General features: G+C 41.4%; 1 protein-coding gene across 1 annotated transcript in view; it reads left to right on the plus strand.

Moving 5' to 3' along the window:
* gfra2b (GDNF family receptor alpha 2b) overlaps positions 1-22,443 on the plus strand; it is a 47,520-nt gene extending 25,077 nt beyond the window's left edge. The window contains exons 5-9 of the mRNA XM_062555077.1: positions 4,377-4,486; positions 4,950-5,090; positions 5,394-5,590; positions 21,748-21,798; positions 22,270-22,443. Coding sequence (XP_062411061.1) covers positions 4,377-4,486; positions 4,950-5,090; positions 5,394-5,590; positions 21,748-21,798; positions 22,270-22,422 — 652 coding nt within the window. The 3' untranslated portion in view covers positions 22,423-22,443. The remainder of the gene's footprint in view (positions 1-4,376; positions 4,487-4,949; positions 5,091-5,393; positions 5,591-21,747; positions 21,799-22,269) is intronic.
* The last annotated feature ends 239 nt before the right edge of the window (positions 22,444-22,682 follow it).

Below are 22,682 nucleotides of genomic sequence, written 5' to 3' on the forward strand. Positions count from 1 at the left end.
GGCATTAAATGGCCTGAATTAAGCTCGTCTCAGAGGAGGCAACTTGCCTCCACAAATCACGAGCCCTTACCCTTTCCAGCCATCTGCGAGGTTGTTCAAGCATTATTATTTTATTTCAAGCTTGCTGGCTGGTATCTGCAGTTCCAAGCTGAGGTTGTCACACATTCTGAGGCAACAGTAACAGGTGGAGCTGGGTGGTGGGGTAAGATATTCTGCGTGGGGACGGGGTTGAAGGTGGGGGTGGGGGCAGTTAGTGGGGACCTCGGGGTGGGGCTGCTGGGGACATGCGGTGGGGTATTAGTGCGGATGATGGCGGTTTAACACTCTAGTTGTGTTGGCCTTGCTTATCAGGGGCACTCATTTCCATAGCCTGGCCGTCGATGTTAATTTGAACACGGAGGAATGTAATTAACTATGTAAATCATGTGCTCTGGTGGGGGATTTGTTAATTAGGAGGGCATTTACAAGGCACTTATTACAAACCAAAACAAAAAAAAGTTTAAAAAGGAGTTAATTTCCCAGTGAACTACCCCCCACTCCGCACATCCACCCCCCACCCCCCACACCTGCCCTTAGCCTTGCCTAATGGGACCCGCACATAACCACATCCTCTGCCATGTTGGAATGTGGAGCTCCATTTTAAACAGATTACCTTCCATCCTTAGGGTCATCTGACTGCTATTCCATAATGCAACAGTACTTTATCGCCATGGCTCCTGCCTCCCACCTTAATGTCAGCATGCTAATAGGTGAGGCCTCCCTGGGGTCGATTCCGAGAAGGGATACGGGCATCACATTCATCATTTATAGCTATCATGCTACTGCTGTGCATGACGGTTCTGGGGACAAGTACGTACACTAATTTACTGTGCATACAGTATACAGCAGAAGTGAGTTCACATTAAATATTAAATTATTCAAAATTGTATCACCTCATGGTAATGGTAACCAGGTCTAAGTTGAGCAGTAAAATGTAAAATTATATGTATATGTGAAATGAAAAGTGAACGTATTAGATTTACTATATTAAAAATACAGGCTGCTTTGAAGTCCGTACATCATTCATTACTGAGATTCAAATCTTTTGTTTTTTCAATACTTCCTAGGTCCACCATTTCAATACTTTTTATGTCCGATGTTGCACAAATTTTTGGAGATTCTTCAAAGATTTTTCTTTCAGCTGCTCTTAGCCTGACTGCCTGAGGGGTTTGTTGTTCTATCCATCTTTCAAAAAAAAGAAAGAAAAATGAATAAATAAAAAATAACCCCAAAGGTTTTATTGGATTGAAGTCAGGCAACATAATTGGCAAGGTCATACTTTTTCCACTTCTGGTGTGATTTTGGCAGTGTGGTTTGACTTGTTGTCATGATGGAATATATCTCTTCTGGTAAGCTTCTGGAGACCAAGAGCCATATTGTCAGCCATTTGAGTGCATCCACAGGCAGTCATGGTGACTTCTACAAACACAACCTCCCTTTGCATTTGCATCAAACACCTTTTGCATTCATACAGCCTCATATAATAGCAGTCCCACCTCCGCTTCACTGTTGGAACTGTGCATTCACTGCGGTGTTCTTGGCTTGATTCATGCCATCTGAATCACTCAAATGTGTCTCTCAATCTCTTTTCTCATCTTACCAAAGAATGTGCTCCCAATATTCATCAGAGTTCTTTTCATGCTCTTTAGCCAAGTTTAATCCTGCCGTTTTGGACAAAGCTCAAGATATTCTTTTCCCCTCTTCGAGGCTGAGCTATCATAGAAACTCTGATTTCTATTGTTACCATCCTGTCCCAAATCTGAAGCACTTGCCTGTTTTTCAGAGTCATTTTAGACGGGTGTGCCTCTCCAGCTCTGGTTAGTGGTACAGTGCTATGGCTTGTTCTGTCTCTTCTGATTACAGCTGCAACTGTGTTCCCACAGATTTTTTTTTACTTGATTACTGATTTGCCTCCAAGTTTCAGTCAAATTTCCTCCAGCCTGTCCTCCTATCCTGTCAATTTCCTCCTTCCTGTCATTATTTCTCCTACGGAGCAATGATGCAAACCCACATAGCCCATAGGTCTAAAATGCATTAAGTTGTGGTGACAGGTAATTTTATAAACATGTTTATAATTCTGATCATTATGTCATGGAATTGTCACAAATGTACCCAATTTTATTTCAGTGATCACAGGTTTTTCCAATTATGTCACCGGTGTATTCATTATTATATTTTCAATATGATCTGAAGGAATACTCTATTGGTCTGCTTAGAAATAATACTATTATTGAGAGGTGATATAGTTTTGAATCATTTGACATACATATATTGCGCAGTAGTGTACTCACTAGTATTGACTGTGCGTGTAACAATCAGAGAGTGTTTGTGTCCTCACATAAAATACTGATAGAGGTGTTTACACTTTTTGTAAAATACTGAGAAAGGTCCGTGTCTATAAAAGTCTCTATGTCGTATGCATGCACTCTGACATTACTGCTGTGAGGTGGTGTGGTGTGCTCATAACATACTGATTTCTCGCTTCGTGACTTAGAGGAGGGCTGTGGCATGACTCACTCACACACTTACTGTACAGTGGGTTGACACACTCATCCGAGCAAAATGCCACTACATCACACGGACACGAGGATGGAAATGGACATTTTCCTGTTGGTGGTAAAGGGGGAAGGCAAGAGAGAGAGAGAGAGAGAGAGAGAGAGAGAGAGAGAGAGAGAGAGAGAGACAGGGCTGGGGGGATGAGAGAGAGAGGTGAGGGTGACCTTTAAGCAGAGGGTGTATGTGTGTGTGTGTGTGTGTGTGTGTGTGTGTGTGTGTGTGTGTGTTCGGGATGTAAGGGGAGAGGGGGGATTTGCGGTGTGGCCCCACGGGACCTGTCGGTTCTGCGAGGCACAGTAAGGACCACAGAGAGTGCATGTCTGGCTGGCCGCCCTGCTGCCCTGACCGACCCGAGAGGTGGTGGCCCCGTTAACACCTCCCTGCACGGGGTCACGGGGGGGTCACTCAGGGGGGCGCGGGGGCTGGCAGCCTGGCGCCGAGCAGGAGCCTCCAGGATCCTGATCTCACCCACCTCCGAGTGGAGACCTCCGAGCAGTTACAGCACCCTTCCCCCGCACACACACACACACACACACACACACACACACAGTTCAACACACACACATACACACACACACTCACAGACACACACACACAACACACAGACACACACACACACACACACACACACACACACACACACACACACACACACCAACACCAACACACATACACATACACACGCACAGACATGCACACACAACACACAGACACACACACACACACACACACACCAACACACACACTTTCATGCACACCCACGCACTGATTCACTCACTAGTAAATCAAAAAAAATAAATAGCAGCCGACCCCAGCGAGAGGCAGCCAGAGAAAGGCCGGGCTGACGCAGAGTTCACAACATGGACAGCATGTGGCGGGAGAGGGGAAGGGGCTGGTGGGAGTAAGGAGTTATTCCAACCTGGAATCAGAGCTGCCGTAACCCCCTGCTCTGCGCTGCCCCGCTACGTGCTGTGAGCCAGAAGCAGCCGTCTGTTTACTCCTCTCATGCACTCATTTACACACACACACACACACACACACGGGCGCACACACACGCACACAGGTGCACACAGGCACATGCACAGAAAAGTGATTCACCTTGGAATCCGAACTGCTGTAACCTGGATGTAGTGCATGCGGTGATTTAGAAGCAGGAGTCTCTCTCTCTCTCCCTCTCTCTTTCTCTCTCTCACACACACACACACACACACACACACACACACAAACATGTGCAGACATCCCTGCTGCAACTGGAGATTTCAGGCATATTTATTTATTTATTTATTTATTTATTTTGAGGATGGGGTGGGTGGGGGGCCACGTGCACTCAGACAGAAAATGGACTCATGTCAGCTGCCTGTGGCGGAGCGGTTAGGGACTGTCAGAGTGCATCTTATGATGCACAGATGTGCATTGTCTCTGTCAGATATTTCAAGCCGATTCCAATGCCCATGATAACAGAGGCAAGCTATAAATAAGAGCTGTTTGTGTGTGTGTGTGAATTTCCATTCCATATCCATTCTTATCCAAACAGACCAGAGGGAGTGTGTGAGTGTAAGAGAGAGATAGTGAAGATGAATAAGACCTTCAGAGTAAGGGAGAGAGATGCACACCGCATGCATGACAATGGCAGAACTCATCATTTACACACACATGCATTAGTCTTTCTGATTAAAAGGTTTTGATGTAAAGAGTATGTATAGCAATTGAATCAGTAGTACTATTCATTTAAACCGTAACTCCATATTTGTAATTTGAGGTCTTGTGTCTGTTTTGCATAGGTCTCGACTGGCTGACTTCCACATGAACTGCCAGACCATTCGCCACACAAAGACAACCTGTCCAAATGATAACTACTACGGCTGTCTCATCTCTTACGTGGGACTTATTGGTGAGTATACGGCACAGCTGTTCAAGGTTAGGCTGAGTTAATTGTATATTGATTATAGGCTGAGTATATTATATCCACTTTCTGCACAGTGGGAGTTATTACATCAACTTCATGCTGTAGGGAAACTGCAGACTTTCTGTAGTCTCATTTAATACGACCATAAATTATGCATACTCAAAGCTAAATGAAATATGAATTGAGTAAAATGAAGGTCTCTTTCTTGCCAAAAGACTTTTAATGTATGTGGTGCAATTTAATATGTGCCCTATATGCACTATATATCCAAACCAAAATGCCACCTTCAGCAATGTTATTTATTGAAATGTAGAATAAAGAAACATTTCCACTGCCGTCATGATTTTTTTTTTTTTTAATTCAGTACTGTAGCAGGTGTGTCAATTGAAATGCATCTTCCCTCATGCATGTATGCACGTGCCGCTGCGTTTGGATTTGTCCCGACTAGGGCTGGACATCACGCCGAACTACCTGGACGCCAGTCACAGCAACTTCACCATCTCGCTGTGGTGCACCTGTCGGGGCAGTGGGAACAAGGAGAACGAGTGCGAGGACTTCCTGCGGGACTTCCGAGAAAACACCTGCCTCAGTAAGCACCTGTCTGTCACCTGTGCCCAGCAGCCTGCGCAGGGCCTCTGCCTAATGGAGGATCACTACAATTACTCTTGCATGCACACAGCAGGGCAACATGGCCTGGCAGGGCTTCCTACAGTATATTTAGATATTGTGAATACTGAATTTGTATGTGGTTTTAACAGCACTCAGTAACACCGCATGAGGAAAAAGCCCCTACATGCACAAATTAATAAACACATATTACAGTGTGTGAAGGTGAAGCTTTGGGTGTATCTTTCGTCTTACATTGATCCAGTTATTCATCATTTTCAAACAGGAAATGCCGTCCACGCTTTTGGTTATGGCTCAGAAGCAGGCCACATATCCATGCTCGAGTCCCAGCCCTCCTTGACGTCTCTGCCACCTGTGCGCACCAACCTTCAGCCAGCCATCACCACCAAACCCTCCATCCACTCCAATGATGTCAAGCCCATGGACAATGCCTGTGTCTACTCCACCTGTGCAAACCTGAAGGTAGGCAAGGCTGGTCGTTTCTGTGTCTGAAATAATGATATCAAAATCAAGACCAAACAACACTTACTGTAAGTAGACTGGGTGAACCCTGCCTGACCTGCCCGCAAATTTGGATTTCGCCTGGCAGCTCAGGCTGGAAACCTGCACATCTATCTCCCCTGCTTCCTGTCCACAACCTTTGGCACAAACTAGCTTATTCTGCTTATTCATTATAATGTTCAATCTTAAAAGATTGAGCTTAGTATGGTGATAGCCAGACTAGCACTTATGCTCTTTCTTCATCCTTATTGTCAGAGATGCAAACTAACCTGTCTGCACATTATACAGTTTGTACAGTATAAACTGAGATGTGTGTCAGATTGTTGTGAGTGCTGTGATTCACCTTTTGGCGTCTCTATATACTGTACATGATGGAGAAACAGCAAATGAAAAAAAACATGCTATATTTTTAACGCATAATGTCAGTGCACAATACATGCCCCAAGAACTCCCAATGTGTCATCAGCCTTAGTAGAAAATCCTACGTCATACATTGCCAGTGAAGGTATTATGCCCATGTAAGGATCTTTCACACTATAGCCATATTAACCTGCTGTTTAATGAATGAGACTATGAGGGAGAATAATACAATAATACCAAATATCACTTAATTAGTTAAAGATTTAGAGAGTACATTGTATATAAAAAGTCTGGCCACAAAATTGCATCTTGTCAATTTCATGTTATGGTTGATTTGCTCTAGGTAATGAATTTAGATAGTCTAAGGAGCCCATTTACAGGAAATAGGCTCCAAGAGTGTTTCCCACAACAACAGATTCTAAATCATCCTTGAGCTGTTCTATAATTGCAGCGAAAACTGTGTCATGCATCTGCTGCTGTGTATATGAAATCGTAATCAAAACAACAGTTTTACTCTTTCTTCATCCATGTAGTCAAACATACAAACCAATATATATACCATAATTTCCCACCTGTTAACCAAGGCTTATGCATACAGTTTGCTAAATCCAGCTTTGAGGTAATACACATGGAACTGCATTTATTTTCTTCCTTCTTCTTTCTAGTTGTCTTTGTTCATATGTGTGCAACAGCCATGTGACATTTAATTTCATGTGAAACAGTTTCTGCGTTATAAGTTTTATGCACTCTATAACTGACGTAGGAGACTTACAGTACAAACATGTACATGGGACAAATGCAAAGCTAGTATACAAAGGTACTGCAGCAAGCGAGCTTGAAGGATACCAGGTTGTATATGAGTGAGGCCTTGAGTGATTTCTCTTGTGAGAGCACCAATGGCTGATAACGTCTGTGACTGATTGGAGGCAAGTGTGGCCAGAGTCATTCAGAACTGATAAAAAGTGAGAGCCAATTCAGAGCTGTTCCCTAGAAAAAGTCTATTTTTCTTTTAGAAGTGCTCACCGTCAACCTCCACTATGCTTATAAGAAATATGACCCTGACACTTGCCCTGGGTCAGACTAACTCTGCGTTCACACCGCCGGCGACTTGAGCTTCCAAAGATTCCGGAAGTCATTCATTTTCAATGGAAGCCGGCTTCTCTCAGCTGCCAGCAGCGACCAATCCGTCGGCGTCGCGTTTTGGGCGTCTTGAGCGACTAGAGAAAGTTGAAAATGGTAACTTTATGGTAATGAGCTATGACGCAGTTCAACGACCAAACGACCCGCAACGAACATAGAATGCTACTACGTCAGAGCGGACAAAGTATCCAAGCTGATCCAAGCTTCCCACGGCATCCTTTACAGGGCGTCCAGAGTGATTTTGGAAGCTCAAGTCACCGGCGGTGTGAACGCACAGTAAGAAGACTCAGTAGAGCTGGTGAGGATTTTTAGTCCATTTACAACTGATGGCCTGCCAGAACAAGTGCTTTCACATATTGGTGCCACATATTGGTAGTGGTCTTGTACATTAAACTTTTGTATTAAATCAGTACTAAGTTTTTTGGCCTTAATATAACAGCTTCAAAGTCATTTTGATGGTTAATGAACTTGTTGTGGAGAGAATTGTGCACCTAGCATGGATGGCAGCACCTTCCAGGCAGAAAACCAGCCTTATCGCAGTTGCGCCCCATACACAAAAGAAATATATTTTAATATATTTTTGGGTGTATGAAATATATGTTGAATATATTACAATATATTTGTCTTTCAGACAGCTTAACAACATATTCTGAAATATATTTGAAATATATTGTGATATAAATTCACTTATATTTGACATATATTTGACATATATTTGCAATTTTTAACAGGTGAAATATATGTTTAATTGCATACCGCTGTACCCATACACAAAATAAATATATTGGGCATATATTGTCAAGATTGTATGTTAATATATGTCAGAATATATTTTTAAATATATTTCTAAATACATTTATAATATAAGTTGAAAACACATTCAAATATAGGGTGAAATATATTTTGAAATACATTTTGAAATATATTTCTACATACATGTAAATATAGGGTGAAAATGTATTAAAATAAAGGGTGATATATATTTTAAAATACATTTAAATATAGGGTGAAAATACATTTGAATATAGGGTGAAAATACATTTGAATATAGGGTGAAATATATTTCTAGATACATTTAAATATAGGGTGAAATATATTAGCCTGAATGCCAGACCGAAGTTTATCCCCACCTACAGTACATCCTTTTTCTGCAGGGAACTTCGGTCTGGCACTTCTCCGTTCGGCTGCTACTATTCGAAATAGAGGTCTGTTCGGACCAATGAAATTGTCAGGGCGGGCTTTACTTGATGATTGACAGATGATCAGCAGTGACGTTCACGGCTGCATGCGTCCTCGTTCGACGATTTGGGTGTGAGACCATGTTGGCTTAGGTTGATTTTGATTGCAATAGAAACGCTATGGCTATGAATGCATATTTTTTTCATGCAGTTTGGCCTTTCGTTTAGCTTAGCTATGGAAACTGAGGTTTTATCACGGATTCACACAACTATTTCTGAACACTTGGACCAACGCGGATATGTGGGAAAACTTCAGTTTCACTTTCACCAAGTTAAAACAGCATGTTTGCGTGATGTTGTTCCCGTTTGTTTGAAATGTGTTTGCTCGTTGGGTTAACGACACACTTTCCCAGCTGTTCATTGCATATTTGTACAGTTGAAGGAATTATTTTTAAAAATGAAGGACGGGAAATGTTTTCCATATAGCCTACCCTGCTACATATTTCGTCGTCTTACATTTCGCTATCAGGTGTACAAGATAGATACTGACAGCGCTGTTCTGTTTGGTTTGGTCTATCCAATGAGTGCAGAGCAGGTCTCTGCATGAATTAGTGAGATGTAGCACACATTAACCCACAGCAGTGAGTTTTTACCTTGCCTGGGGTTACAAGTCTGAATCCCTAACCAGTAGGCCACAGCAGTCTTACTGAATGTGTTGTGATGTGTGTACTGTATTGGGCCAGGCATACTGTCATCATTTACTGTATTGCGACTCTTTGTCTTCCTCTTCCTCCCCTTCCTCCTACCTGCCCCCTCCTCTTCCTTGTATACCACCTCTAACACACACTTGCCCAATGCGTCTCTGGTTTCTGTTCATTGAAACTCCCGTTTACTGTAAAATCTGTACTGACTTATATTGGTTGTCACATCATTAGACACAAGTGTTATACATTTTGAGTGGTAGTGTTCAAATGGGGACAACTGTGCTCTAATTGTGTTCACTTTCTGAGTTGTTTGGTTATCAATAATTAAGAAGTGCATTATAATGAACACGTGTTTAGAGTTTTGCAAAACAGGTTTATGAGTTTTGTAAAATGCACCTACTTAGGTGAAAGCAGTCTATGGTTTTACAAAAACGGAGATTAATTCAATAAATGTACTCAGGCATTTGAGAATTTGATTCAGAGAATGAGGTTGTACTGTAATATAAAAAAAATATATAAAATATATTGTAACATACAGTATATTTTGAAATATATATATTTACAATGTAGGGTGAAATATGTTTTAAAATATATGCAAACATACGGCATATTTTTGAAAAAAAACGGCCAAGTATAGTTGTGTATACAAGGAATGTGGTTGAGGGTTGGGTTGGGTTGGGTTGAGGTCAGGACTCAGGTCAGGCAAGTCCCACATGTATTTGTGAGATGTGTTTTTTACCTTGAAATACAACACCTTATCCTGTGTATTAATGAATAATGCAAAATAGATTGCTGTCAGAGAACATATACACTATATTGCCAAAAGTATTTGGTCACCTGCCTTGACTCGTATATGAATTTAAGTGACATCCCATTCTTAATCTATATGGTTTAATATGATGTCGGTTCCACAAATATACATATAAAGAGAAAAAAGAACAACAATATAGGAACTTAAGTAAGTCAGTTTCCATACATACAGTAGGTGTCACAAAAATCACAGATTTTTAAGTGGATTAGCAGAACTACTAGGCATTGTCTGTATGTTGCTGCTCATTGACATATACTTGACATATACTTGACATATACTTGACATATATTTGACAAATATATGTCAAATATAAGTTATATATCACAACACATTCAGCAAGACTGCTGTGGCCTACTGGTTAGGGATTCAGACTTGTAACCAAAAGGTTGCCGGTTCAATCCCTGATCAAGCAAGGTTCACTCTGTGGGTTAATGTGTGCTACTGTGTGCTACATCTCACTAATTCATGCAGAGACCAAATCCATTGTATGTGCAAGTATACTTAAAAAATAGAGCATTTCACCATATTTTTAAACACATTTCAACATATATTGTAATATATTTGGAAACATATTTTGCCATATATTTCAGAATATATATAAATGTATTTCAAAATATCTTTCAGGAATGTATTTACATGTATTTTCACCCTATATTTAAATGTATTTCAAAATATATTTCAGAAATGTATTAAATGTATTTTCGCCCTATATTTACGTACATGTATTTCAAAATATATTTCTGACATATATGAAATGTATTTTCGCCCTATATTTACATGCATTTCAAAATATATTTCTGAAATATATGAAATGTATTTTCGCCCTACAGTGGGTACGGGTTGAGAATGCACCTTCTCCCGCGGGACTCCCGAAGAGATCCCGCAGGCCGTCAAGCCGATTTTTTTCGAGCCTAAGGCAATGTACCCAAACAACCACCAGGTGGCAGAAAGTTTCATCCCGCATTTCAAAATGATGAAGACCGCATATCCGTCAATAGCCTAGTCGACTCCTTAATCTCATTTAATCATTACAATGAAGGTGATGACTGGCGAAATTATTCAAACAACGTTTCAATGAACCACTGTTGAAATGAATGAAAATGGTTAGGCTATAGAAAATCGCCTACAGCCTAACGCCGACACAGCTGATTCTTTGATTGATTCTAAGCTGTTTTGATGTAGGGGATGGGTAAACTGGCGCGCTACAAACATGCTACCAATCAAATGTAATATTAGTAGGACTAGCCTACTTAGACACTTTAGTCATAGGCAACGTTGCCATGTTAATTTGGGCTAGAAGTGCTTGCTTGTGGTGGCGCTCCTGTCCGCTGCTTCTCCCGAATTGTGTGGCAAATTTGTCAGCAATCAGCTTAAATGTGAAATCATATTTATTTCTCTTTGTCGCCATGGTATTGGGGGAAACGCGGAGAAACGAGATGGTCAGTCCTCGTATTTTTTCTTCGCGTTTCGTTATAAGAAATATATAAGTAATAGTTAGTCTTCTTCCGTATTGAACAGATAGGCTACGGGACGCTCTTTGTTCCGTATTTTAAGGAACTACTCAATGCACACACACTACAATGAAAAACACACAAAGAAATCACTAAACATATAGCCTACAACCTAATGACACTTTAATGCAGCGTTTCTCAAACTATGGGCCGCGAAACGTGGAGACTGCTGCTGGTCCGCGAGACATGGGGTGAAATTAGGTCCGGTGATCTGATAATTTGCTGCGCAATTGACCAAGCAACCGCGGACCGACAGAAAAAGAAAGCAAACGTTGCGGCGGAAATGCTTCCTAATTTGATGTGTTTAAACATAGAGACATACAATTAGGTGTGTCTGTTATTATGATAATTTTCGAGCATAACTGCTTGTCCATAGCTCAGTGACAGGTGTTAATAGCCTTGCCATAAGCACTGCTGCAGGTGCTTCTTTTATTATGCGGTTAGAGCATATAAGCGCTTACTCATATAGACTATAACTCAGGGACAGGTGCAAAACCACCAACTGGGATGGATCGAAGGGCAAGCAAGCACTGCCACACAACGTGAAGGACTGCATCGATAAGATCAACGAATACAGTAATGTTTTACAACCCAGCTGGTATCCGCTGTTCATTCCGACATATCCCCACTCGGCGGTAGGCCTAGGCCTATTTAACTTTTTTTTTTTCAAACAACGTGCCATTCCGACATGAGGTCATTAATAGGCTATTAATGTCATAACTATTAGGCTATCATTAGGCTTACTATGCATGGCTGTAGGCAGCTATGAGGCCACTGAGATCTGGACCTCATCGGTTTTGTGAAAGCCGATTGGAAATACTTAAGTTTAGAGCGAACGTTTCAACTATGTTTGCCATGGTAGACAAAAACACTCAAATAAAACAATAGCCTAAAAAATAACTGCATGCGTAATGGACACGGCTCTATATCCTAAATAATTTTCGAGGTTCGCCATTTGGTAATATGACCTATCCTTACTGACAATAATTTAGATTGAGCACAACTAAAGTTGCACGAAGGCAAAATACAGTCCTAAAAGCCTATTCTATATAGCCTGGCCAATATTGTAGATGTGCAAAAGCAGCATTTGCGTGCGTGCTTGCCGGTGAGGTGTAGCCTACAAAAATGAGCATAACATCTGATTATTAAAGTATGGCTATAGGATATAGGCTAGAGAAGAGTTGGTTTAAAATTCAAGTGTAGTAAAAAAGTTTGTGCACATCCCCGGTCAAGGTGCAGAACAAGAGTAGGCTAAATCATAAAAAAAAAATGGAAAAAGGTTCGCACACTTGAAATCCTTCTTTTATAGGATATAGGCTAGAGAAGAGTTGGTTTAAAATTCAAGTGTAGTAAAAAAGTTTGTGCACATCCCCGGTCAAGGTGCAGAACAAGAGTAGGCTAAATCATAAAAAAAAATGGAAAAAGGTTCGCACACTTGAAATCCTTCTTTTTTGATTTGATTTGGTCTTCTTCAGATTAAAATTCAAGTACGTGCGCTATTTAACCCCTCGAGACCGACTGCAGTCTGCTGACACAGCCAGACGACTCTCCCAACCCATTCATTCGTTTTGGCCGATATAATCCATTCATTCGTTTTGTGCGTAGGCCTATATAGATTCCTGCATGCTGCATTACCGTGACCCTTAGCCTACCTTGTGGATGATTTTTTCTCATTGGAATACAGCAGGACAGAATGCCTTTTATCTAACAAACGCAAAAGCTGAGATTGTTGGAAGGACTAGGCTACTCAACAAACTTGTTTTTCGTTTCTGGGAGACCTGGTTATCGTTTTGGATTGTCGGATTTTTATACTTATTGTTTGGACTTATGGACAATGAACTTTGAGGGGTGGTTGTTAGTGCTTTACAAAGCTTTGTGTTAATAAGTGTCGGTCCTCCTATCCTTCAGCTCACTGCGCGATGCAGTTGCGCATAGTGGCCACGAAGTCATTAACTGTTTACGACACAATACATGATATTTGTGTTTTTCGTTTCTTAGATTTAATGCATGTTTGACATGTAAACAGGCCTTCAGTCCGTTAACTTAAGGCCTTCTTTTGCATGGGGTTGCTCGCATCCGCCCGTAACCTAGACTATTATGTGCGTAGTGGCTGCATACTCTTATAATAAGAGGCAAATTGTTACAGGACAACTTAAACTGACTTCCCCAATGCTTCCCCGCAGCACATTACATTTTAATATAGGCTAATATAGGATGAACAAAGTCTATGCTATATTAAATCCAGTAGCCTAATAATTCTATGTGCCACGTCCGATTTCGCAAGTGATGTAGTAGGCTACGTTTAAACATCGACAAACGTCTGTGAGACTACCCATTTCATGAAGAGCAATTGTCTTGTGCGATCATTCCCCCTCCCCCACACTTGTCTAACCAGTTCACTAGACATTATAGCCTACCTGTATGCGGCATTGGACGATTGCCTCCCTCCCCCCTCTCTCTCGACAGACACTTCCTGACACTAGGGCTCGGGATCATGACATCAAAACTTCGCGGGCACAGCCACATTGGCAGCTTCACTCCTTAGTTTACTATGGATTAGGCTACTATGGATTTACTCCCGCCTTTTAGTGTGTTCCTGTTACTTAGTTTTTGCCTTCTTGGTAGTATGTTGCTGTGTAGTGGGGTGTAACAGTGCAACCCACGATCGCAAGAGGAAAAGAATAAATCGCTACTATTTCTGCTTCTTGTCTTGTGCATCTGAATGAATGGATATTACGTTCAGTGCGCTACCAAATGGCGGCGATATTCCTAGAATGCAAGGCGTGTGCCCGAGCCCTATTATGTAAATGTAAAAATGTGTGTGTGTGTGTGTGTGTGTGTGTGTGTGTGTGCGCTGAACCACGAATTCACATATTAACTTTTCTTTTCAGCAGACATCGCAATCATAAAAAAAATCGCAAAACTTTTTAATAAAATAATGCCTCTTGTCTTAATGGGTTCCGGAGGTTCGTAGAGTAAGTTTTGAACCCCGGTCGCTGACGTATGATTAAGATGCCTCAACCATTTACGCCACAGTTCGAGTGTCAATTCCTTCGCACTTAGCCAAGAAATATAAAGGATTCAGTCAGTCGAGTTCATTTAGCCTATTCGCGGCATGCACTTGAAACGCCGATCAAAAGTTCTGACATGTTAAACTGACGTTAGTCATTAATTCACCACATGATAAAATGCTGTTATATTGACGCACAGTAGCCCACGGTAGTCTATGTCTATCTCTGAATCAACATGAACATGCATAACGAGATCCATATATTCTAAGTTGCTAGAAACTTCTTTTGCGGAGCTAGGCCTACTAGTCGATGGTTACAATGAATCACCCTCACTGCCCTATCGCATATCTGACCATCCATTGTTATAATGTTACAAAATGCGCGATCTTCTCCAATCATGTAGCCTACGGTTATAAGTAAAGTGACATGATAGGCATGTAGGCCTATTAAAGATATTTCTGTTAAATACGTTTTATTTTCAGTTGTCAAAAGTGGTGGGGACAAAATCTGTGATAAAGTGCTGGGTAAGCTACACAGCGTCGCCGGTTAAAATGAACATGCCTCCGTTTTAAAATAGCCTATAGGCCTACACATTTCTAAGTATTCCTAACATAAATGTAGCCTAAATGTCCATCTTGTCCATCTCTTTCGTCTTCGCCTTGACAATAATAGCCTATTCACGGAAATGCGGTCTTGTAACCGTAATGAATTAATGAATTAATCTAAGGTTGCCTATATCGAGTCTTTCAGGTTGAATTGAAGGCTTCTAAAACCATTTTCATTAATTTCAACAATGGTTTATTGAAACGTCGTTTGATTATAATTTCGCCAGTCATCACCTTCATTTTAATGATTAAATGAGACGGATTAAATGAGACGGATATGCGGAGCATTTCTCTCCCTCTCCATTGACCAAAACGTTGCTCTGGCATCTCTGCTGGACTGACTGAGTTATAGGCTACGTCGAGTGAGAGAGCCAGCTGTGAGGTACGCTGTAAAACATTCGAAAACTCTGAAACTGCAATCTGACATGCCGAGCGTGATGTCTCTTTTCTCCGCTTGTCACCAGCGCGGTGTCTTCGGGTTTTTCCGTGTTTTCCGGTATGAGCCGAACCTTCCTTTTATTAAGGCGGTCTTATGTTGCCCCCTTGCGGTTGCAGTTTTAATTAAAGTCCCGATGCTTCGGGAGTCCCGATGTGCGGGAAAGAAAGGAGCATTCTCAACCCGTACCATCTGTATATGTACATGCATTTCAAAATATATTTCTGAAATATATGAAATATATTTCTGAAATATATAAAATATGTTTTCGCCCTATATGTACATGCATGTCAAAATATATTTCTGAAATCTATTAAATATGTTTTCGCCTTATATTTACATGCATTTCAAAATATATTTCTGAAATATATGAAATATATTTTGAAATATATTTCAGAAATGTATGAAATATGTTTTTGCCTTATATTTACATGCATTTCAAAATATATTTCTGAAATACATGAAATATATTTTGAAATATATTTCAGAAATGTATGAAATATGTTTTCGCCTTATATTTCACAGTATATTTCAAAATATATTTCTGAAATATATAAAATATACTTCAGAATATATTTTGGAAATGTATTTCAAAATATATTTCACGGTATATTTCAAAATATATTAACATACAATCTTGAAAATATATGGCCAATATATTTCTTTTGTGTATGGGGCTGACAGCGACTTAGAGACATCTTGCGATATGTAGCTCTTTAGAAATTGTCTTCGCCTGTTTCTAGTTGTTCAGCTGCAAAACAAATGCACATGTACTGTACTATGCCTACGGGAAAAAGCTCAAGTCGTGAGAAGTATTTACAACAGCAAGGTTCAAGCGCCCACAGGAACATGGTATGGGCTGTGTAGCCAGTTGTGCAACAGTGCCTTCCTCTCCTTAGGTACGTTGACCTGAATGTGGTATAGGGGCTGTAGCCACAGTTATACTTCAGCACCCTCTAAAGCTGTAAACTGGGGCCACGGGAGGATGCATTACAATGTGGACAGACTCGAAGCATTCATGTTGTTGAACATCATGTATGATTATATCTCATGTCTCCATCATTTCTCATCTCTCTCTTGTTAACCATACTTACCGTAGCCATCTGTTCCTCTCTAAACATCCAACCTACTCCTCCATATGGTCTTTGCCTCTGCACACTTTAGAAGATTCAAACACTGTGTGAGTGTCTGTAGTTTTGTAATGTACAGTATGTGGTGGTGAGGCTTTCTATGTTGCTACTGGGCGTCCAAAAAGTACCTTGAGGAAAACAAAAACAAGCTAATGTAATCTGTGTTATGAGACTAAAACCTTTGGGTGGTACTGTATCATCTGTCAGTAGCATGTCGGTCTCTTAAAGCGTCGAGAGGGAGGTTTATGTACACTGTTGACTGTGTCAACAAGACTCTGTCAGACTATACAAACGACATTCACTTCAGCAGCAGTCCCTGTCCATCCATACAATCACAAATCACAACGATCCTTAATGATGTGTTCTAAACAAAGTTCGGGAGGAGCCCATAGGGTTGATTGACAGGCATCACTCACCCAACTTCCGGTCATAGGGTATAAAACCCTCCTTGCTGCCCTTTACGTCATGCTGGAGTTGCGAAGCCTCCCACCTCCTCCACTGCTCCTTCACTATTAGCTCTAAGCTCCAAATGACCCCTTATCCATAGGGGGTGTAGCAGACATCACTCACAAGTGATATCTGCTATTGGCATCCCAGGACCATGGCCAGCTACCAAGCCAAACTCTGTTCTAACTTCAAGCAATCCAACGGGCAAACTAGTGAAAGGCCTTCTGTCAGGGTTTGGAAGTGTCGTGCCTGACTGTTGTGTTGGTATTACCAAAACCATCATGTTGCTTAGTCAAAACAATCCAATCATGTTGTCAAACTGTCACTCTACTTTGTATTGCAAAGCAGACATTAAACTCAGTTAATTAACAGAGAGGATAGAGTGGCAACAAGTCTGTGATAATATTTTGTTTTCTGTCAATCAAGAGATCAGAAGGGAGAAGAGGAATTAAAGGGGCCATGTTATGCAAAACTCAAATTTTCTGTGTTTTTTTCACTTCCATTTGGGTCTCTGATGCTCCTACAAACACTCCAAGTGCAAAACAAAACCATGCATTGAGTTTTTGTGGGTTAGTTGAGAGAAACCATCAAAGATTGTCTAGTTACTAAGATGAATCATAAAGGGGTTTTTCAATGGAACAAAATGGCTCTACTTCCTGCCCCCTAAAGGGCCGTGGTCAGTGACAAAATAGTAATAAGAAGCATCAGAAGCAGTGTGACCTTGAAAACAGGCGGCCTGCGCTTAGCTGAGACAGAGACAGATCGCGAACAAAGTTATTTTTCTATGTATTTATCTCACTGGAAAATAATACCATTTCAATGTGGGAAGAAAGACGTGTGCCTTGTAGAATATGGGTTTGTTACTTGCATTGCTGAATGAAGGGCTAAGGGATTGGTCATAATCCGAGAGAATTTACCCTCTTATGAATCGTCTCGCTTTATAAACCGTCTCTGAAACCATGCGTCACAATAGGGGACATTTGAATATCACTACCCCAAGAGTCACCCCCATCTGACAATTCCCACCTACTAAGTTAGGTGTTTCCTGTTGAAGATCCTCCATCTTGGTAATTTCCAACCAGCAGGCTACTAGTAGGCTACACAAAATATCCGAACGTGTTTACACACCGAGGACATGTTTAGTTTTGGTTGGCATATTTAAACAATATGACTGGGTTTACATGCACTTCCGGTTATGATCAGGATTTTAAAGTATCCCGGTTTTGTATTTGCACAAGGAAACATCATATCCCAATTTCAGAACTCCGGATAAGCCCTTATCCTGGTTATGAGTATCCCAGTTATGCTACGTGGAGTACTCCGGGAAACCGGGATACTGTTCCATGTATACTCCTTATCCCGGTTTCTCAGGCAAACACGTGAGTGCTAATAGAACTTTATTGTTGGTAACCGGAATATCAGTATTCATCATGTATGGGATATTAATAACCGGGTTTCTCTGTGTTCATGTAAACACCATATCCTGAATATCCTGAGTGTGGCCAGAGACATTCACACCAGCTGCCTGCTGGAGGTCATTCTGTAAGGCTCTAGCTCCTACTGTTCCTCCTTGCAGAAAGGAGCTGATACTGGTCTTGTTACTGGGTTAAGGACCTTCTATCACTCTGCCCTGCTCTCCTAGAGCAACTGCCTGTCTCCTGGAATCTTTTCCATGCTCTTGAGACTGCAGTGGGAGACACAGCAATCATTTTGGCAATGGAAAGTATTGGTGTGCCATTCTGAAGGAGTTGGACTACCCTGTGCAACCTCTCCAGATACTGGCTTATACTACCAGTAGTAACACTGACCCTATCCAAATGCAAGACTAGTGAAAAATCAGTCAAGAAGGATGAAGATAGAAAAATGACCAGTTGGCACCACCTGTAAAGCCATTCCTGTTTTGGGGGTCATCTCACAGTTGGCCCTCTTGTACACCTGTAGTAAATTTCATTGACAACAAAGCAGGTCAACCTAATTCACAACCACCTCTTTTACATAACCCTAACTTGACTATTAGTCTACTTTATTACGGAAATTCAGAAAAAAAAACAGAGCGACGTTGTATGTGTATTTGCATGTATGACAGTGACGTTTGTCCTACATTTTTTTTCACTCCTGCATAGAAAATTGCATTTTAACACTGGCAGTCAGAGGCTTTCTGGTGGAGAATCATCCATCGCGGTGTCAACCAACTTGTATTCCGTGGCTTTCGACATGTTGACATAAACATAAAATCAGTTCCGGAGTGGGGCGTGGCCAACAGCTCATTTGCATTTAAGGCAACAGGCCCCAGAAACAGCCTATTCTGAAAGGGACTGAAACTGGCGAGAATGGAGCTGGTGATAGTGTATATATAATCTGAGAGGAATTTCACAAACAGCTTCAGGGACATGTTTTGTGAAACCCATAGGGCTGTTTTGACTTGTTGAAAAAGAAGTAGAATATGATTGCGCTTCCCTGACCATCTTGTGGAGCCTTATTCAGTGTGTCCACAAAAGTCTGAGAAGTCCAAACACATGCTTTTTTTTAAGTGACTGTCATGAAGGCTTTGCTTTCTGGGTGCCTATGCAGTAACAAAGCGGTGGTGCTTTCGCCAACAAAAGACACCAGTCACTCAGTTGGTAGTGATTTTGGAATCAAAGGAAAGATCACAAAATGGGCAGTACAGTGAAAGCACTGGGAATCACAGGTAGTGCTGGAACAGGAATGGGTGTGATACACTGGCGAGCAAGTGTAGCATTTGAATTGGTTGTGTTTGAAAATGGCGAGCAAGTTTCTTCCTATTTTAGGTAGGGAACTTTGAGAAATGTTTTGCGAAAGAAAAAAGAAAAAAGTATGACGTATCATTCGTTGAGTGACCGGTTCCAGAAATTGTTTGACATTGAAAGCTTTTATGTGCAAGCAGTTAAAAAAGCTGTCATTGAGGCTACTCTGGCTGAGCAACACTCAGCAGGCCAACTTGATTTCACACATAAGCACTGGGTAAGGGCCGGGGTAACGTAAGCTAAAAGCTCCCAGTGAATAAGGATGATGATAGGGTGGAGGTTGGATGTTGAGCTATATCTAGAGTGGGTCAAGAGAGGTACTGTAATGCTGCTTTGAATATTCTAGAGTGTGGAATTGGAGTGAGTGACACTTGTCAATCATCCTCCTCGGACTCCTCTCAAGCCTCGTCCTTTGATGTACTTCATGTGCATAATGCACTTTACAATCATATGGGATCATCTGATCACACATGTTGAAATGTCCATATTATCATGTTCAGTGAGAGAGAGAGCTATTGTTGTACATTAATGTGATTAAGTTTTTCAGGTGACAGTGTAAATGGGACTAAAAGTCTCTTGAGCCATATGGACTCCTACATAAACCTTTCCTGTAAGGCATGAGAAGGTGTGGAAGTGGTCGATAAATGGCTAGTTTAGGCAGGATTGAGAGTGTGAATTTATGCGCCGCGGTGGCAGGCACATATACGAATATGCGTCTGTTCGCCTGAGTGATTCCAGCATGAAAAGTAATTTATTGGATAATCCATGTTTGTATGGGGGGACTGTATTGTGGGAACGCAGGCATTGTGCAGACGTTCCTGTCATATAATGCTCCCAGCACTCAGTGAGCCAGGGACATGATTATTAGTCTCCAGATACTGCAGCAAATGACTGCACTCTCTCATCCGTGCTGAAGCAAATTACCAAAAACCCCACAGACAAGAATATCATGGAGTCACCCGGGAAATAACTGGTTTAATTTGTGTCTCTGGCAATTGTACTTAGAGGCACAAGTCTATCTTTGACAGCAGCTATTCGTCATAGGGTACCCAGTGTCCCCCTGATTGCTTCATGCACTTGCAAGCTGAGTGGTTTGAACTGTATAGCTTTTACTAAAGATGGTGGTGCTGTTCCACCAAGGTGAATATTCACTTCTGAATCATAATTCCCCACTATTGGCAGCAGGGTATTCATAAAACGATTTTCATTTCCTTGTGATGACAATGTATGTTTTTTCAAACCTCACACCTGTTTTCACTGTTATCTCTAGTATTGGCGTATTATTTTAGAATTTATGCATGTGGTTCCCGAAGGAAATCGTTTTCATATTCAGTTGTTGAGAATGAAGTATGCCAATACTTCCAACATTTCCAAACTGCACAATTTATTTCAGTTCATTTTTTCCCCCTCCTGAACCACCATGAGCTCTATGAATAATTGATATAGACAGCGCAAGAGAATGGCGCTTTCACAATTTAACACAGAAAACTATAAGAGTGAGGAGTGAGTGGAGTATTATTTTGTCTGATTTAAGAAAATAAAAACATTTTATTACACCGTGTTTGTAGCAATTGAGTTGTTTTTCTTCACGTTGAACATGATATTTGGCAGTAAGGGTAGGTGAAATATACAGCAGCCAAAATAAGAGTAGCTGGGAGGCTTTGTTTTAAGAACAAGTCATTTTCAGTTCATCTGTCAGATCAGATTGTGATTTCCAGGTTGTGAAATCTTCTTTCCAGTAATGGATTATGGATTAACACTGTAACATATCAGAAAGGTCCACTGAAATGATATTATGTTTTACTTTTTCAGCATTAAAAAGTCATGCAATAATCTATCTACCGTATGTTTGAATTCATCTCTATATAATAGTGCCACACTGATATGTTATTGACATGCTGAGACAACTCAATCATTTATACCTTTATTATCCCACCTAATTTACAGTTTTTACCTCTGTTACAGTATATGGCAACCTGTCCATGTTTCATGAGTAAAGTTGGATGTGTTTGTTTTGCAGGACAGTGGTAAAAAGTGCACCCCCTCAGATGCGTATGAATGTGCAAATGAGGTAAGTCTTCATACTGTTCTGTTTTGGTGGGTTCACAGGGTCCATATCAGCTGGCATTGAGGATAATACTGCTTGGTTACATGAATTGTTCATATCCTCTTAAAAGCCAGAGGCCCTTTTTTAATATAATGCCTTTGTAACTTCAGTGGCCTTGATGCTGACACTTCTCTATCAAGCACTCGCACCAATATATTTTTGTGAAGATTTATACTTTTGTGAAGTATATTGTCACATAATTGCAGTGAATACTGTAGGCCATATCAGAGAATCCTCTGCTATTGGAGACTGAAGAAATAACTGTAAAGTCGGCTTTGCATTCTGTCCCCTATGGCCTTCCCATTCAAATGACCATGAACCATCTGTGGGCTCATTTCTGAATTCTGGATATTTCTGAGGAGGTTGCCTGTGTGATTGTAAGTGTTGCTTGGCTGTCGGTCAGTCAGATGACCACTGTGCTATCTCCCCCTGCAGAACCTGCTGGACCCCAGCATGCAGGGCTCAGTGGACTCCTTGGGCTCCCATCAGCCCGCCGACGAGAGCGCCAGGCAGTCGTCTGCCGACCCCCGCCACCTGGTCACTCCTGCGGCCCTCCTGACAGGTGTCATCCTCAGTCTGGCCCTGTAAACCTCCAGAGACACCTCTCCCTCCTCCTCCTCCTCCTCCTCCTCTCTCCTCCTCCTCTCTCCTCACACACACACACACACCCACGCACTGCTCCATCACAAACAGAACTTGAGAACTTTGACGCCGACCGCACTCCCTGCACTCTCCCGCCACATCAGCCTCAACAACCTCAACGACCACTCCTCAACGACGTCGACGCTAAGAGTGAACAATTTGCACAAACGAGCGAAAAATAAACGGGGCATATCAAAAAGGACTGC

The sequence above is a fragment of the Sardina pilchardus genome, chromosome 14 (assembly GCF_963854185.1).
Source record: "Sardina pilchardus chromosome 14, fSarPil1.1, whole genome shotgun sequence".
NCBI classification, from domain to species: Eukaryota; Metazoa; Chordata; class Actinopteri; order Clupeiformes; family Clupeidae; genus Sardina; species Sardina pilchardus.